The sequence below is a fragment of the Serinus canaria genome, chromosome 6, assembly GCF_022539315.1.
Source record: "Serinus canaria isolate serCan28SL12 chromosome 6, serCan2020, whole genome shotgun sequence".
Taxonomy (NCBI): domain Eukaryota; kingdom Metazoa; phylum Chordata; class Aves; order Passeriformes; family Fringillidae; genus Serinus; species Serinus canaria.
Window position 1 is genome coordinate 31,922,699 of NC_066320.1, and position 16,508 is coordinate 31,939,206.

The following is a 16,508-nucleotide window of genomic DNA, read 5'->3' on the forward strand; positions in this document are numbered from 1 at the left end:
ATTCAGGATCAAGATTTGAACAGCATGTGTAATGAAAAGAGTGGGAATTATATCTGTCCCAGAAAGCAGTAGAGAAATCCACTGTTAAATAAATATACATTGTAAATCTGAACTCTGCCACGCATGCCTGGGCTTTGCATAGAAAATAATTAATTACTAGACTGTAACACGGGCCTGGGGAGATAAACAGACTGGGGTTCAGGGTGTCTCTGCCTTACTTCCCCTGATGATGCCAAGAGCTTGAAACATGTACTTCCCTTTCACACCCACTGCAGATAAAAACAAAACAGGAGGAAATGCTACTTTAGCAAAAAAAGCGTTTATGCCTCGCTTTTTTAAAAGACTGGTCTTTTGTACTGTTGTACTGCAAACCATCAAAAGTGAGCTATATCTCACTGTGTTCCCTCACCATCCTTGCTCGTGTTCATTTGCTGAGTCAATCAAATATCTACATCAGCAGCAGCAGCACCACAGTTTTTTCTCAAAAATGGGTGTCAATCTACACTAAGGCTATTTAGTGAACTTAATCTGTTCACTACTAAGTTTTGAGGTGCTAGATGGCAGCAGAGAGTGTTTTGTTTAAAATAAAAATTAAAAAGATAATCTAAAATAAAAAAGAAAAACCAAATTAATCGAGTTAAGCTAATGGGCTGGATAAAAGTGTCACTAAGAAATGATCAATGTCATTCAATTTTAAGAATTGCAAAACCAATTCAAAACTTGCTCTTTGAAGAAAGCTCTCTAATGAAAACCTTCACTGTTTTGGCACTTCGATCCATTACATCTGTTTGTGGAGAGCAAAAAATATAAAAGAAAAGTTGTGTAATGTGTTTCCCTGCAGCCTTATTTTAGTACAGCCAGATGTCCTACTCCTGTCAAAATATTTACCAGCAAATATTCAGGAAATCAGGATAAATTTGAAAAGATTGGTCCAGATCCAAACACCACCCTCCCCTGAAATAGTGTAATTTAGGAGTCAGATATAAGATTTTTTCCTGGTATTTTGAAGGAAAACCCATCCTGTTCTCATCTGTCCCTGAGGAGTGATCATTTCTCATCACATATTTGGAAGCAGCCAACTTCCAACCCCTGGATGCTGGAGGCAGCTTCTGCAGCATTCCAGAGCTTGGGAAGAGGAGCCAGGCCTGCCCCAGGGCCCTGCTCCAACAACCCCTTCCCAGTGAATATTCTGGGAATATTATCATTTTACTGAGTAATCTTTGAATACAGGAGTAGGATTTAGAGTAAGGAGGAAAAAAAACCAAAAAAAAAACCAGATAGGATGACAACATGTTAATCCCTAAAGCAGTTAATTTAAACGGGAAATATGGTAAGGATGGAAATTAGGTTGATGGTATTGAAGTCATCAGCTGTAATTGTTTCTTAATTAATGACACGAAGTTGTAAAGCGTGTTACATGGAACCTTGTCTGGAGGCTGGGGAAAATGGAAAAATACAAGGCAGAATTACAAGTTAGACATGTATTAAGTTCCCATCAATGTGGGTTTAAACACAAGGAGAACACAACAGAAGTATTTTTTTCTATTTTGGTGCATCCAGCCCTCAAATCCAGGGAAAGGGGAGCTCCCTCTCCTCCAAAAGCTAGAGCCACACATCCACTATGATGCACACCAAATTAATGGGATTTTTGTCTGTAACCTTATCTAAATGTGTCTCTCTCCTGCCTGGATGCCTGGGGCATTTTGTCAGGCTGGCCTTGTATCTGGCTGGAGTGCTACATCTTGTCATGCACATTCCCCCATGGAACATCCCAGGAGGGAATGTGCAGGAAAAACATCCACACAGGACTGGAAGCTACTGGAGCAGCCTGTGCATCCATGCAAGGACAACAGCACACCCCTGGATACGAGCTCCATCCCAAAGCACAAAAAGGACTCACACAAGCAAACAGAGTTCTTGATTCAGCACAGCAAAAGGGTTGAAAAGCATGGCATAAGGTCAATAAGCTTGAATAATATCTGTAAACCCAGTGAGGTTGCTTGAACCTTCTTCATCCACAGGATACTGTCTGATTTTTAAAAAATTCTTAAAATTTTAACAAAAACTATTAATGACAAGAAATCCCCAAATATGCCATGCTTCTATAAGAGAAGAGATAATTAAGAACATTACTTTTCATTGGTAAAAAATCCAGCTTTTGTATGAATTTGAAGTGATTTCCTGAAACCTCCATAAAAGCCAACGACTTAATTTTGGAAAAGCAAAACATCAGGAGCAGCCAGACAGATCTTCAGTTTGCATAAATCAGCACAGGGTGCAGTGGCAGAAGATCTGACAAGCTAATACTGCTTTTTCTCTAGGCTAAATGTGGTAAGCAACCCTTCCTTAAAAGCCTGATAGTTTATGTGCTCTGAGGTGGAAACTTTAAAAAAAAGTATAAAAAGCTTTATTGTGGGGGGGAAATCCTTGTACTGTGTTTTATATTCATGGAACAAAGAAACTCAAATCCACTAGATAAAAAAGGTCTACATTTATTCTAAATAAGTCACTTTTACTCAGGACAAGCAGTTTCTTCTGTGCTTGATATCATCTTTAACTCATTGTTTCTCATCAAATGTCTAGTGGTGATAAGGATTTCCTGAGATAAGAAGATTCTATTTCTAAGCAGTAAAAATAAGTATTATCAGATACTACTTGGTGTGCAAATTTGCAAGAATGGAAGAAAGTTTCTCCACCCAAATATCAAATGTTCTCCTTTTGGCTACTGTTACATTATACAAAGCAGCAAGCATTGGAGGCAGCCACTTTCCAGAGCTGCAGTTTTAATTTTCCCTTTTGTATATTTTCCCTTTTGGTTCCAGGAGCAAGGTTCCTCTATTCATTAGCATGAGTGGACGGTGGCTATTGAATGAGAACATATTCCCTCGTCTGCTGTTAGTGGTGTGTGAGCCCAGACCTCAGGGACACATTGTTCAAATACTCCTGAAAAGCCAGAAATATCACAGGTCTTCAGGGGCACTTTTGTTGAGGGTTAGTGTGTTTAGTTTTTTTTTAACAGCAAGACAGTGCACAATAAGCAACAACTGACACTGAGATTATTAAGTCCATTTCTGTGCAGGACAAACTGAAATAAAAAGGTAAAAAACACCCCTGCCACAGACCCAGGTAGGTACTGAGTACCTATCATTACATAGAATATTTCTTCAAATATCACTGGACATGGCCTGCACTGACTTCTGCCACAGGGGGAAGAGTGGAATACAAAATTTCTGTCCACCCTTGAGATGAATTAACCAGCCTAATGCAGCCACAGCAGAGATAACTTCAGTGATGTTGAAAACAGCAATTCCTACCCCAAATTCCCTCCTCCATTTCATAGCATCACTGAGGTTGGAAAAGACCTCTGAGACCATAAATCCAAGCTGTGACCAATCCCCACCTTGTCACCAGCCACCACTCAAGTCCTTCTTTGGACACCAGCAGGGATGGGGACTCCCAACGTCCCTGGGCAGCCCCTTCACCCACCCTATAATCCCATGATCCCAGCTGGACAGTGTGTCACAGGAAAGTGCCTATTCAAGGTCTGCAAGACAAATTATTGCATCAAGGACTCAGACCCACCCAAGAGGCTTCAGTAACCACGCTGGGGTCACATTCCCACAGGGAAACAAGGATTTGAGGAGAGTCACAACCACACACAGATACTACAGTGGCTGGAAGGTAAATCCACAAGGAACTCCCTCAAGAAGTATCACTGCAGAAGCCTCAGCTGAAGAGGACACCAGGGTGCAACTCAGAATGTAAGGCAGTAAGTCAAAAAGCCAGAGACTGGTGCATTAAGCACTGAAAAGTATTATGTGACTGTGCTGGCATTTATCAGCCATCAGACATATCAAAGGATCTGAAAGAAAACAAAGAATATGGATGGCTTGTCTGCCCTGCAAACAGCTCTATTTTGCAAAGTACAGACAACTTTGGTGGCACAAACTGACACGTAAGGACATGATTTCCCACTGGATAATGACAAATCCTGCAGCAAAAACTGTCAGAAAATATCTGGGTTTGCTTGGCCTTGCTATTATTTTTTCACTTTGCTTCTTGCTCATCTCAGGGCTGCCACTCTTGGGACATGTGTTGAAGGCTGAACTGACTCATATAGGTTAGAGCAAACTCTGACCTCTAAAGCCAGGCTTTCCCATTCCATGGCACTGGTGCTGAAGACAGGCTAGCAGAGCTGCAGTGCTCTGGGGCAGGGGCAGCACCTGGGATCATCATTCAGTGGTGTTGGGAAAGCCATGTTCTACACACAGACAAGATGCTGCCATGCTGCATCCACGATGTGCCACCACTGCTGCCTTTTGACACTCAACAAGGAAATGACACAGTGCCACAGCACCTTCTCCCCTGCCTGCTCCCAGAGACACAACCAACAACTGTGCCTGGGCTGCTCTCACTCCCTGCTTACCTCCTGGGGCTGTTTAATATTTGTTTAACCATATTGACAGAAGCACAGGATAAAGATCAGCTGAGCAAGCAGCAAAAATGATGCTGCAAGTTATTTCCTTGCCCAAGAATGCCTGTGTGAGCACTGGAGTCCTGTGGGAGGGAGGGATGCCATGCACCAGGAGAGCCATGGTCTTCTGAGTGTGGGGTTTCTTGGAGGCACTATCAGACACCTTGTTCTGCCACAGGTAGCAAAGAAAAAATTACATCTAACCTCTCTGTTGTTTCCTAAATGAAAGGCAGGTGAGCTTCTGCCCTGAGGGCTTTTGCTGCCATTTCTCTAAAAGGCTGGAAACTGCACCAGGTTTGAGAAGGAGTCCACTCCTACACACAGCAACTTGGCTGCAAAATTCAGGCCCTTTTTATCCCAGGCAGAGCAGGCAGGTCTGGCAGCTCCACATCCATGGCTGCAGGACTGTGCCTCAGCTTTGTTTCTCACACAGCAAAGCCAACATCCCTCCCTCTCCCATCTCCCACTCTGACACGGCTTCACGGTTTTTGCTGGAGCTCTTTTTTTTTCTTAATTCACCCTGAGGTAAAAACCCGTCATGGAAAGAAAATTTCAGCTCAAACAAATGTTAAATGTGGCAAAATCACAAGCTCATGGGAACAGGACCCAATAGAGGGGCTGCTGGACAAGTCTGACTGCTAACAGCACCAGCAGCCCCACCTCTAAAGCATACTTGACCCACTATGGAATAAGACACAATTCCACAAACAGGAATTATGTAAACCACTCTGCATATATTATTTGCAAAAGCCCCAGCCATTCAATGGGTCCATCCCACCACCCATATGGATCCAATTACAGAAAAGGCACCCAAAGTCTCTGGGACAGCCAGAAGAGAAAGAAATGGGTAAGCCAAGACCACTGTGAGCACAGTCCAACTTCACTTAATTCGGGTGGGCATCACTAACCCACTTAATTGCTGACAGACTATTCAAAATGTCTTTGCTGCAGGCTGCTGCCCTGAAATTCCTTTATCCCCCCAAGTCTGGACTTTCATCCCACCCATATTCCTCTACAGATCAAAATCTGTGACCTGGTCAAAAAGCTCACATCTTCAAACCAGGCTGCTCAGAGCAAAAAGCAACGCTGTCACACAAAGATGTCATAAATAAATATTTAAAAAACCAAAACCAGAGGAGCTGGTGAAGCTGAGAAATGCACTGAGACTGCACAGCTCCTCTCTTTGGAAGACTCATAAACCTGCCTGTAAAGGCTGTGAACTGGCTTTTTAAACTATACCACCTCCTTGTACGGCTGGGATTATTTTTCCACGCCAGATGTACGTTTAACAGAGTAATACAAACACTGCAACTCCTTAATAAACTCTTTTAATGCCCCGACAGTTTGTAAGGCATTTCCCTCAACATGTGTCTGGTTATGGTTTCAGTAAGCCTGCAGGAAGAAGAAGAATCTGTCTGGCAGTTTGGACAGTGATTACAACATGTAGCCCGAGGATATTTCACCTCCAGAGCTGCCACCATCCTGCTGCAGGGAATAAAGTCCATTCCCAGCAAACTCTGCAAGGCTTTAAGTGGGGAACAGTGAAAGGGATGGTATATGCAACTTCAGGAAAAGCACAGAAATCCACCTCTGGGATGCCAGACATTTAGTCTTTCATCAGGTAAATGCAGCTTTGTATGCCATTCACATTTAAAGGGAAAAGCTTCTTAAGTGCTTCCACAGAACAGGAAATCGTTAAAAGCAGCTATTTTGGACCACATTGCCCTAAGCTTGATGGAGCAATAGATTCTTCTCACTGAACACAATTCTGTTTGCAAAGACTCCTCCATCTGCTGAACTAGTTCCCTAATTTCTCATCATCTTTCACTGATTATTCAATATACCTTTCCAGGAAAATGATCTTTTTTTTTTTCAAAGTGTGTTTTTACAGCAGCTGGGATGGCCCCTTTCAGTGCTTTTCTATGCTATAATCCAAGATTAGGAGCCTATAGTAAAAATAGCCATCAGAGAGGCCAGTATTCAGCTGTCCTACAAATCTAGTATTTTGGCAAATCCAAAGCTTTCTGCATTTCTCAAGGTAATTTTTACAATGCTTCTCATACTCAGTCCTAGTCTGTTGCTTCCAAATACAACACAGCAGCGTCTCCCATCATTTCCATCAAATTACAAACCCAGTGGCAAATGACAAAGTATACTTTAAAAACTTATGTCTCCTGCACATTTACAGATTAGAAAATAATATCTTTTGACCAAGAAAGAAGGAAAAAAGCTCATATATCAGAGAAAAATAATCTAAACTTCAATCACATCTAAAGCTCCGTTAGCAGGTTTGTTGTACGATCCTTTTGAATTTCTTGTACACTCAGCAACTAGATCTGATGGTAAACATCAAACCAGAAAGGCAGCTTTTGAAAATCCAGGCTCAGCTGATAGAACTCTTTTAAGTCAAGTTCAAAGTAAGTTTTGAAGATGAGATAGTGTGCTACACCTGAGCGTTTATGACATTCAGTAGGAGAAAGAGGCAACTCCACACTGCAGCATACCCTGGATACTCCCTCCTAACTCCTCTCCTCTGCTTTGTCTCCCCTTTTCCAAAATCAACAGAGGAAAATTAAAAGAGTTAAGCAACTTATGTTGAGTTTAAAGCAGCAGCAGTGTAGAGTAAGCAATCTGTAACACAGAAAAGTCAAGGCAAAATCTACCCTTGTCCTGCTGATCAGTGTTCACACTGAAACTCCACAGAGCCCCACACATTTTGCTCACACGGGTGCAGCACAACTCCCCTGTGAGCTCTGTGCTTTCATCCACCACCAAATCTTATTTCACCTCGCTGGCATTCAAGTAATACTGCAAATTGTTACCCTGCAGGCCACTATCCATCTCCTTAAGAGCAGCTGAAAACTGGAACTCCTGAAGAGATGTGAGATATTCCTCCTAAAATAACACTCTGCTCAGCACTTTTTGCTGATGGCAGAACTTACACGAGAACTGGAGAATTACTGGAGTGTACACCAAAAAGTCAGAGCCTGTTTGCCATCACTTTATTTCTGTCATAAGTAACTTAACACCATGTGAGTTGCAATAGAAAACGTTTCCAAAAAACTTTTTTCTGCTGGAAAATTACTCTTGAAGGTAAAATCACCTGTGCTGAGACACTGTAAGACACCATAAATGAAGAATTGCAGCAAACCTGCCTGACCTCCACACACTGACCAAATAAAAGGTGCTACAACAATGTGCTCAAACCTGTAAGAACAACTCCTAACTTTCCATCATTTTCTTACAGGATGACAGTAAATATGTTTTAAACTGGGGCCGACCAAATTGTTTTAGTAGAAATTAGGATAAGAGGAGGTGACCTGGTAATTAAACAAAAATCTTATTCACAGGACTACACATGACTTCCCAGTGAGTAACCAGAGCAGTGTGAATGTATTTTGAGCCTACAGAGAGGACAGGGAATCCAGCCCTGGATTTGGATCTCTTTACGCCTAAGTACTGAAAGAAACAAGGAAACATTAGCTATTCTACCCTAATCATCCATCAGAAAAATGAAATCATACTCTTACCTTCACAAATTCTGTCCAGTCGCTGCCGCTTGACTTTGTGTTTATCCACAAGTGCCATTCTTGATGGGATTTTGCAACTTTCTGACTCAAAAAGCACAGCAGTCCCCCAGGAGCTTAGGAGAACTCACAGGAATCGGCCTGCATACCGCCACTGTGGATCTGCAGAGAGAGGAGAGGATTCGTAAGGTTTGTTCACTTCCCATCCCTGGAAGTGCTCATGGCCTGGGTGGATGGGGCTCAAAACCTGGGATAGTGGAGGGTTCCATCCCCCATGGCAGGGGATGGAACAAATGGGCTTTAGGGCCCCTTCCAGCCCAAACCAGTATCAGATTTCCAACACACCAGGTGAGATCTGCCTGTGCCCAGGAGCAGAGTAGGTTTTGGAAAGGACAGCTCTGAGCTTGCACCCCACAAGTCACACATCTGGCACCACAAATCAGTCTCTTTATCCTCCCTGTGATTCAGAAAATCAGCCCTGCACACAAGAACTGCCAAAGCACTGCATGGGCTTCCCAGTTTTATTTCTGACTGAAAAATCTATTCCTAGTGGATAAAATCCATGAGGTTACTTTGTAGGCTCACAGATGCTGAAAGATTCTTAGAGAGTATATAAAACAGGGGAAGTAGTTCTTGCTCTGCCAGTACTCTCATACACAAAACACTTTCATATTTAAACCTTGCCCTGTAAAAGTCATCAAAGGACCTTGAATTCACAAGAAGACCTTGATGTATATTCCAGCTGTCACCACAGCCTGTCCTTGCTCACATACTTGAAGGGCCAACCTTAAACTTCGGGTGCTGTTTCTAGTGCACACATTTTCAATGCCAGGGAGATAAAATCATCCATGAAGCCACGTGTGTGGCTGATTGACAAGAAATGCTCTCCAAAGAGACAGCAGCTAAAGGTTTTCTGCATTTTGGTGGCACAGAGGAAGACCTTTAATGGGTACTCTGAGGTCTGACACGTTTTGTTCCTACAGAGAGCCAAAGGTTTGTTTAATCCCTGAACACTGGCCTGAGCTCAGCTGCAGCCTCTGAATGTGCTGTTGTGGTACTTCTACCAGGTTTGATTTTTTAATGTAAAACCCAGGTGAGAGTTTTTCAAAGGAACTTCCACAACAGCATTCATGAATGAAGACAGGGAAGGAGAGACCTCATGCTGACAATGAATTCCAACAATCCAACATAACACGCACAAATATTTTATGTGACTGCTGATTCAAAATCCTCTTTTGTATTTTAAGGTGAAGACAGATGACCCTGGTAAAATGACCCAGCTCTAAACGTTCCCAAGGAGGGATCCTGCTCAAGAAAAAGGTCTTTCCCCCCCCAGCCATCCACCACTCACTGCAAGGCACCAAAAGAACAGAATTAGTATAAATCTGTGATTTCTAGAGGCAAAGCAAAGCATCACCACATTTTCGGGAGCTCTGCATGGAGAGAAGGGGAAGAGGAAAGCAGAAATGAGTGCAAGCACAGCAAGAAACCCTCTCCTGAGTGGCCATCTGTATCACCCTGCAAAGTCCCAACCTCTGAGGGACTTAAGAGTGGTTTAAAAAAGTTGGAAAAAATTCTGAAAAGCCAGCAGTAACCACAAACTTGGCACCATTCATTCAAACTGACCCCCAAACAGCTCCTCTCCAGCAGGTGAACTTTCACACTGCAGCTTTTGCAAACAAAATTTCTGTGACAAACCAAAAAAACCTGTCTGGTTCATGAAATGCAGAACACCTGAGAAGACACCACACCAGAGAATCCAGGTTAATGTCCAGAAGTTGATCTTGGGCAGTGTTTGTAACCTGGAATTTTGATTCCCCTTGTGTAGAGAAGCAATAGCCACATTTAACCCATCCTCTGGAGCACCCTGGCATGTTCACATAGCCCAGTCAGGCATTTCTACTTTGCATTTTATTCTCCTGCACCAGCACTGGCTCTTCTTAAAACACTCCAATAACTGCCCAGAAAACCCAGTTAACCATTGCAGTAGGCTGAGCATGAGAGGGGTAAAGGCTCTAACAAAGCTGCTGCACTCTGGGATGACAAGTTCATGGAGATTATTGTTATTATTATAAATGGTTATCAATTATGCATCACATTGATAGTTAATTTCCAAAAGGAAAAGCCTCGTGTTGGTACAGCTGAATTCCAACTAAGGATGATCGGAGATTTCCTGGTAGTTAATGGCCAATTTCCCAGCAGCACAACTGCAGCATAATCACTGAGATTTATAGCAATAATTAATTGATTTTTTAAAAACATAGGGATGCTAAAGAGCACGATTCCCACTCATATTAAAAATTAATGCAACATTCTAGGAGACGCAGGAAACTTCCATTCCGGAGGCAGAAGCTTGGTACAGTCAAAATATTTCATGCAACAAAAATTAAGCTGTTCGTGTAGCTAAAGCCCAAGTAGCTAGTGGCATTTCCATGATCAACATTTACAGGCACACATATGATTTTTTACCTCTATTACCTCCCATTTCACTTTCAAGGAGAAATGCCAGGTTATTAAAAAAAAAAAAAATCACATCAGAAGAGAAAGTTTCCATTTTGTTCTGAAAACACTCAAATGGTTCATTATGTTGGGGCTGCAACTCCTTCCCTCTTTACTTCCCCAAACAAAACCAATTTGCAAAGTGTACTTAATTCTGACAGAGTGCATTTTCTGATGGACGAATGCATCCATTAAAGTTTTTTTTTTTCCCCCAGCCATCTCAATTCCCTGCATTACTCCCTGGAGGAAAATTTCCTACAAAAGAAACTAATAACAATCAGAGAAATTACTGCTCATCAGAGTCCCACACAGTTTAATGTAACGCCCATGAATGAGCTCCTTCCTAATGACATGAACTGCCCCATCTTTGTCTGACAGGTGTCCTTGGTGGTACCAACCAGCAATAAAAGCCCAGCTCAGAAGACTTATTGAAAATGTGGTAGGAGCTGCTGAGCAGATTTGGCAGGGATGGATAAAATGGAGAAAAGCAGATGTGTGGGGCACAGAAACAAGAGGATATTCCCCAGCCTTTGCATGAGGCTGTAATTAAGAAAGCAGTTCTTCCATTTGTGGGATGCAATTAGCTGTGCACCCAACTTCAATCTATCCCCAATGGGTTCTACAGCCAGCCCAATCTCAAAACAATCCCAGGGCTAAATGTCCCCACCATAAAATAAACACAATCAGACTTGGCAGAACAAAAATCACGGTCAGCAATTAAAAGACAAGAAAACCTCATTGTCTAAGGAAATTTGAGAGGAAGAGGCACATGCACAAAAATTGTACTTCATCCTCAGCAAGATTAGGAAACAAGTGAAGTGATTTACATACAGTAATTGCATGGCCTGTGTTAGCCTCCAACAGTGTCTTTCAAAATGTAAATTTTCTTGAAAACCCTTGGACACGATGATAGCCCATAGCTATTTATTTATTTAAGGCAGGAATTTACTTAAATACAACACTTTAGGAAAAAACCCCAATCCTGAAGTAACACATTTAAATAGCTTCTAAATACTACCCACTAAAGAGCACAATCCATGAGCCAGAAAAAGAGAGCAGAGAAAGCTGTATTAGGGCTTTTTAAACCCTGATTTTTGATGGAAAATGAAAAGAAATAAAGGTGATTTTCCAAAATAAGATGAACAATTAGATAAAAGTAAGAGAAAAGTGATTTCATGAAGAACGTCCTCTCTTCTAAGCTCTTTCTCAGCTTGCACTTTTGTGTCATGTTTTTATGGCACATGAGGTAGGGCAGGAGCATAAATATCAATCACAGAACCATAGAAGGGTTTGGGTTGGAAGGGACCTTAAAGATGAATCAGTGCCACCCCTTGCCATGGGCAGGGACACCTTCCACTATCCCAGGTTGTCCAACCTGGCCTTGGACACTTGCAGGGATGGAGCATCCACAGATTCCCTGAGCAACCTGTGCCAGTGGGCAACATCTGTTTTAGAGCATCCATCACAGGCACTGCCACCAAACACCCAGCACCTGGCAGGTGATTGAGATATGCCCTTTCCAGTGCTCCAGACACAACATCTCACACATTCCCTGTCAGTGCACAGCCTTGGGAGAGCAGGATGGTGTTCCCTACACCCTGCTCTGTGACAAACCAACTGACTACATTTTCCACCCTCTACGAAATATGGAAGCAACAAAATGGAGAGTCTCTATTACAGAAAACTACCAGCTCCACAAACTGCAAAAGGTCCCATTTCCAAACAGCAAAGGACAAATTCCATCCTTCTCTCCTCACATCTACGCTGGGTTTTCACATGTACAATTCCTTACTTCAACAAGTCCAAATGTTTTGATGGTACTGCAGGGTATTTCCTGGGCTCTCGGGAAAAGAGAGGTTTCTGGAGAAGGTTTTGTATTCATGATTACTGCAGAATGTCAGTCCTCTCAGCTGGAAGCAGAGCAGGATGCCCAAGCAGAATTGTTGAGGTCAGTATCTGCTGATGCCATGGTCAGCTCTCCCTGTATCCTCCTTTGTGTAAAGGCCCAGTTTTTCACAGCTCAATCACACTTGAATTGAGATCTGAAGGCAAGAACAGCCCTCGGAGCTGTGAACTGCTCCAGCCCTGTGTCAGCATCCCTGTGTGCTCACTATCCTGAGCTCTGGTCATTCCCAACTCATCTGCCTGGGGAGGGCAGGAGGGGCTGGGAACCAGAGTTCAGTGTAAGAAAGGCAAGGCAGGGAAAAGAAAGCAGGAGACACGCAGAGATAATGACAGGGGAGGGAAGGGACAAAGGAGACGGCACAATGCAGGAGGAGCACTTGAAGAACACTCTGTCATCTCTCCTCCCAGCCAGCCCTGAGTGCAATGCCCTGCTCAGCCCCCATCACCTGCCTCTCCCTCCTAGACTGCAGGGGAGGAGGGAAGCACGGAAGGGAAAGGACAGACAGACAGCACAGTCCTTCTGGGGATGGGTTTTTGGGATATTGTCTTTTAAAGCACAATGAGACAACTCGGGAAGCTCACAGTGTTAAGACATCATTAAACCAAATAGCGCAGTAGGAACCAAAAACAGATTAAACATTTATTTATACAAATAGTGAGAACAAACACAGAATTTCATTATCCAAAATAGGGTTTTTTTTTTTTTTTTAATAATGCCTCAGAGATATAAACCCACTCACTTGGGAAGAGGAATCAAGAGTTTCTATGGGGCCAGGGTTTGACTTCTCCCACTCCTTTAAACACTCAGCTATCATATGTGAAAAAGGATGCTGGGGGGGGAAAAAAAGGCTTTTTCTCATTTTTTTGGGAGAACTACCCTGGCTGTAAATCATACCTTGGGTTTGGGTGGGGTAGAGTGTATTTTCTTCATGGTAACTGGTGTGGGGTGCTGGTTTGGCTTTGCACTGGAAACTGGGTTTATAATCCAGGGATGTTTTTGTTATTGCTGAGCAGGGCTTACACAGAGTCAAGGCCTCTGCTTCTTGTACTGCCCCACCAGTGAGGGGGCTGGAGGAACACAAGGAGTTGGGAAGGGACTCAGCCAGGACAGCTGATCCCAGCTGAGCCAGGGATATCCCAGACCATGTGGTGTCATGCTCAGCATGTAGAGTGGGGAAGAGGAAGGAAGAAGGAGATGTTTGGAGTGTTGGTACTTGTCTTCCCAAGTCACGACTATGCATGATGCAGCCCTGTTGTCCTGGGCATGACTGAACACCAGCCTGCCTATGGGAAGTGGGGAGTGAATTCCCTGTTTTGCTTTGCTGGCATGCAGGGCTTTTGCTCTCCCTATTAAAGTGCCTTTATCACAAAGCACGAGTTTTCTCACTCTTATGCTTCCGATTCTCTCTCCCATCCCTCGGGAGGGAGTGAGTGACTGCATGGGACTGAGCTGCCAGCTGGGATTAAACCTCAACACCCTCCCAGCAGTCTGCAACTCCCCCTAGACCATCATCACCCTCAAAACAGTGAGGGCAGAACTCTTGCTACAAAGCCATTATTAATTAGGTTTAATGTTTTTAGCAGTTATTATCATGATTTTGCTGCCACGGGGTGTTGGGTGATGTTCTGTGTTAAGGCTTCTCTGTGGGAATGCCTGGATGCTGCTGGGGGTGGCAGAAAGAAGAAGAATTATTTGTCCAGCTTCTTTTCCAGCCCTAACAACCAAAACCTCACCCTTCAACTGCCTGCCTGGTGCCTTCCCCCAAACCTGCTGGGGAAGGTGCACTCCCTGAATGCAGGGAAAACAGGCAGGCAGCAGGTTAAATGTGTTCATGGAGAGCCAGCACTCCCACGTGAGCACCTGCTGGTGGCACACAAAGGACTCTTCCACTCCTCATCACACAGAAAAGGTGAATAACACCCTGTACGAGTCTTGTGCTGAAGAAGTGGTAACAATTTTGAGGAACCTGCTATTATATGAGTGAACAAAATGCACCATAATGGCATATGAGCCTGCACATCTGCTGCTAAATTAAACACGCTACATAATGATGCAGACCACATCTTAAAACACTATGCAACGAGATACAGACTCTGCCAAAATAATGAGGCTTCAAAGATGACACAGAGAGCCTGATCCTGCATCCCTTACAGACCTTGAAAGTCACAGTGATTATTCCTCAGCAGTTCTACTCCATCAAAGCTACTTGTTGACTCGGGAGAAGAAGAATCACAATTATATACAGGTGCCCTTCAAAGGGAAAAAAGACATATGGGTTTGTAGCATTTTTCTTCCTCTCCATCTTAATGATGCCTAAAGCACGAGAAAGGTTTTTGTTTGGAACTAGATTTTTAGAAAAAGTTTCTGTAAGAATTGCGTGTCAGGCTACAAATTCCTCTCCAGACTGGGTTCTCAGCAGCCAGACAGATATTATGAAGATCAATTGAAATAACAGTATTCAAGTTCCCTCAATAGCCATGGTACCAAAAAGAGGGGAGTGAGACATCCCTTTTATTTTCAACTTCTTTTACCTATTTCAATTTTCAACATTGGTGACTTGCTCTTGACTTTGAGAAAAGAAGATCCAGACAATGCTCCCTTGTCAAGCAGTAACAGCCCTCCACAGATCCTCTGTGAGCTTTCAAGCAAAACTAGGAAATACCAGAACTGGCACTCCTTTCATTCCTAAAGCTGAAATACAAACAAGCAACCCCAACAGACAGCAAGAAAATTGCTTTAAAGAAAATACCTGTCATCTCTCTTTCTGGCACCAGAAGTGAAGCAGGTTGATGCTCTGCTTACCCTGCACCAACAGCCTTCAGAGGCTGGTGGCAGGCAAAACAATAACCAGGAGCTGAACCCCAATTATCCACTTAGCTTTGAGAGTGCCGAATCTATTTGCTAATTAATCATGGGCCTCCTTCAACCTCTCTTATCTTGTTTTTCTAAGTATCTGATGCTGATAACATGCACACCGATCTTGCTGAAGCACGTAAAGGGCTGGAAAATTACCCTTAAGTTTTGAAATGAAGCAAGTGGAAAAGATACATAAATAATTTTACATTCTCCAGGGATCCCTGCCATACTGGAAAATAAAATCTCATTCTACGTTTTACCAAAATTCCTTAAATTACAAATTACTGACTTGCACTAATCACAAAGATCAACGCTGGAGAAAGGTGAACCTCCACTGTTTGCACATCTGGATAAACAAAAGGTCTTCTCTACTCAAGCCATTAATTGCTCCTGTACCAAAAGCAGCACAGCAGATTAGAAATCCTTAGAAAAACGAGTATTTGCTGGTTTGTTGGATGAGTTATGCAGTTACTTGTCCATTAGAGGGCATTTTATACTGCAGAGTGAAGCGCCAGCAGCTTGGGAACAGCATCACTAACCCCATCTGGAGCTGCTGGAGAACAGTTTCTGTCGACTCTCATTTAGTAATTGCCACTTTTCAACCTTTCCATATGCTGCATATAGATGAGCAAGCAAGAGCAAGGACAAGAAGAAAATAAGATGAAACAGCTATGAAAAAAGTCCTGCTTAAATAAACCCTTTGGTGTGCAGCTATTGTTGCTTCCAAGGTTTGGTTTTGTTCAGCTCACTTCTTGCCCCCCCCAGCTATAACACAGCAAACTTCATCCTTTCCCTCTCACAAAAAGCACTTTATGTTTTAAAATGTGAACATGATTAACTGAGAACAACTGCAGACTGTGCCGTGGCATCATTACCCATCACTGGAGCTAGATGGGAGAGCTCATCCATCTCTGGAGCTGAACAAAGGCAAATCCAGCTTCCTCAGTGCCAAGAGGCAGGACATGGCCACTTACCTTCAGATGTCTCCTTCTGGTTACTACTAATACTGCTAAATGTGAACTGTAAATTGCTTTCAGCTTCTGCTGGCTAGGGAACCACACAAAGGCACCCACTCCCCTGGTCCAGTGGTTTTCCTCTCCCCATATAAATGCAAATCAAATTAGGAAAGAGGCAGATATCTCACTATACATCTCCAAATATACGTATGTTTGTAATCAGGGTGGCCAAACTTCCTGAGTATGAGCTGCATACCAAAATCTCCATGGGGCCAAGAGCCACATGTACC

The 16,508-nt window shown here is 43.1% G+C and overlaps 1 protein-coding gene across 2 annotated transcripts in view; it reads right to left on the bottom strand.

The window, feature by feature from the left end:
* Positions 1-16,508, bottom strand: part of CTBP2 (C-terminal binding protein 2) — a 131,624-nt gene that overhangs the window by 46,247 nt on the left and 68,869 nt on the right. For both annotated transcript variants that reach the window (XM_009087104.4, XM_050976126.1), the window contains exon 2: positions 8,005-8,163. In XM_009087104.4, the coding sequence (XP_009085352.1) occupies positions 8,005-8,062 (58 nt within the window). In that variant the 5' untranslated portion in view covers positions 8,063-8,163. The remainder of the gene's footprint in view (positions 1-8,004; positions 8,164-16,508) is intronic.